Source organism: Austrofundulus limnaeus, unplaced genomic scaffold, assembly GCF_001266775.1.
Source record: "Austrofundulus limnaeus strain Quisiro unplaced genomic scaffold, Austrofundulus_limnaeus-1.0 Scaffold7, whole genome shotgun sequence".
Lineage (NCBI taxonomy): Eukaryota > Metazoa > Chordata > Actinopteri > Cyprinodontiformes > Rivulidae > Austrofundulus > Austrofundulus limnaeus.
In genome coordinates, this window is record NW_013952409.1 from 5,499,382 (window position 1) to 5,501,431 (window position 2,050).

The following is a 2,050-nucleotide window of genomic DNA, read 5'->3' on the forward strand; positions in this document are numbered from 1 at the left end:
GAAAAACATTTTGATTTATTTAGAAAATTGACGAAAATGTCTCTTTCTAACAGTTTGCTGGCTAATACACAACGTAAATCTCATCCTGATCTGACTACCATTACTGTATTGCTCCAATGCATGGCGCATGTTTGTGCTTGTACAGTACTGCATTCTGTTTGGTGGAAGCACGAGGACACGGCTAAAAGAGGACATGTGACAGCAGGATGTTAAAATGTCACCCTGGATGTTATTTCTGTCGAACGATGAAGAAATGTCCAACGTACGAATGACTCTTAAACCAAAAACACAGAAGGGTGAGAGGAAGACGATGTTCACAAGACAGTAACAGCGATTCAACAAAAGACACACCGACTGTATAAAAAAAATCTACGTTAACTTTTGTTCACTCTGGTTGTTTAAACCGGATCAAGTCACTCAACCTCTATTTTATTTCAGCTTGTGAGCTCTAAGCTTTAAGCTTTGTTGTAAAAATAAATAAGTGGTATAAAAACAGCAATTGTGCAACTGATTCAAAACAAAAGACCTGCTTAAAAGCATCTCAAGAAAGGTCAAAAGTAGCTGAAAACATTTTGATGTTAAAACGCTGATCTTCTCAAACACTCCAAGGAAGAATGAGAAAAGCTTTAATTATGAATCGTTACCCAAATAAAACCTCTTATTACTGACGCTGTGTTATATGGTTAGGCAAGGATGTCATCATTAATGTCTACGTTCAGCTTTCTGACCACTTGAATCTTTACCACAGCAGAAAAACAAGCAGTTCCACCTGGTAAAATAACAAAAAACAGAAAGATAATTCGGAGTATATGAAATAAATATTAAATAGACAATAAATTATTCATAAATAACAGTTTGTTGTCAGGAGAAAATGCCAGCGTACTGTCACGTCCTCCTTCTCTTCTGCGACCCAAGTAACCAGAGGGCCTGCCAGAGCCGGGCCACAAAGAGCTTGGGGAGGGGACAAAGTCCTGTAAGCACCGGGTTTCCCTGTTGGAATGAAGTAGGGGGTAAAAAAAAMCCCCATCCAGGGTGGTCTCTGCCTCTGCGTGACTCCTTCTAGACCGAGGCTGGGGCCGGGGGCCGGAGCCCGGAGCCTCGTCCTTAGGTACCCGGGAGGTGGGGCTGGTGGGCCAGGCAGTTACGTGGGTCACAGGGGGAGAGAAGGCTGTGTCTGCGGGACACGACTGTCTGGGTTTCCTGGAGCTCGTCCTTAAATCTACGACTGAAAACAGACAGAATCACAAGGAGAGAAAAAGATTAAGTAGAMGACGACTCTATTTGCAATGAAAAAGAAGCTCTAAAACATCTATAGAAGGATAAGGTAATATGCAASAAAAATGCAAAAGATGACATAGCCACCCACACCCCACAGAAAACTAATGTGGCTTTTTTAAGGAAAGTTAAGAATAAAAGAGGCAGATAATACGCTACAGGWAATTAAATAACAACCAGCAGCAAGGTTAGCTGAGCTTAGCGCAAAGATCGAATGAAAACAGGAAAAAGTGAGCCTGACTCTTTGTAAAAATGAACAGAAACTATTTAATGAAACCAAAACTGGTTTTCACACTCTACATTTCAATACACCTGAACCATTGGTAAGTAAGCTCTTGAAGTGCTGGTAGGTAGAATAAAGCCAGTAAATAGAGACATAAGAGTTGCTAATTTTGTTTAGTAGGTTAAAAAAATCAGTTTTTCAATTTCGATTTTTTCAAAATCAGGTTTTTTTTTTTTGGCCCTAATATGCTTAAAGCTTCCTCCTGTCACCTTCAGAACACAGTTTTTGTTCGGTTTGTAACAGGGGTGGAGCTAGACATTTTTGCTTGGGGTGGCCAAGGTGGGTTTTATTGAGGCACAAACAAATAAATAAAACTACTCTGGATTTGAAAAATTCAAGATGGCCTCCACAGCTAGCCTTAACCGGCTCTAATTTAGCTGCTTTAGGAATATTAAGCTGAAATTTTGTGTGTGATTGTGGCTAAGAATGATTATTATTATTATTTTTTATTAACAACAACAACAACAACAACAACAACAACAACAACAACAA

The 2,050-nt window shown here is 39.6% G+C and overlaps 1 protein-coding gene across 1 annotated transcript in view; it reads right to left on the reverse strand.

Moving 5' to 3' along the window:
• The window catches only part of bicd1a (bicaudal D homolog 1a), a gene marked incomplete at its 3' end in the record, with an annotated part of 42,300 nt that continues 40,250 nt past the window's right edge, over positions 1-2,050 (reverse strand). Inside the window, 1 exon segment of the mRNA XM_014034581.1 lies at positions 1-1,225. Coding sequence (XP_013890035.1) covers positions 1,105-1,225 — 121 coding nt within the window.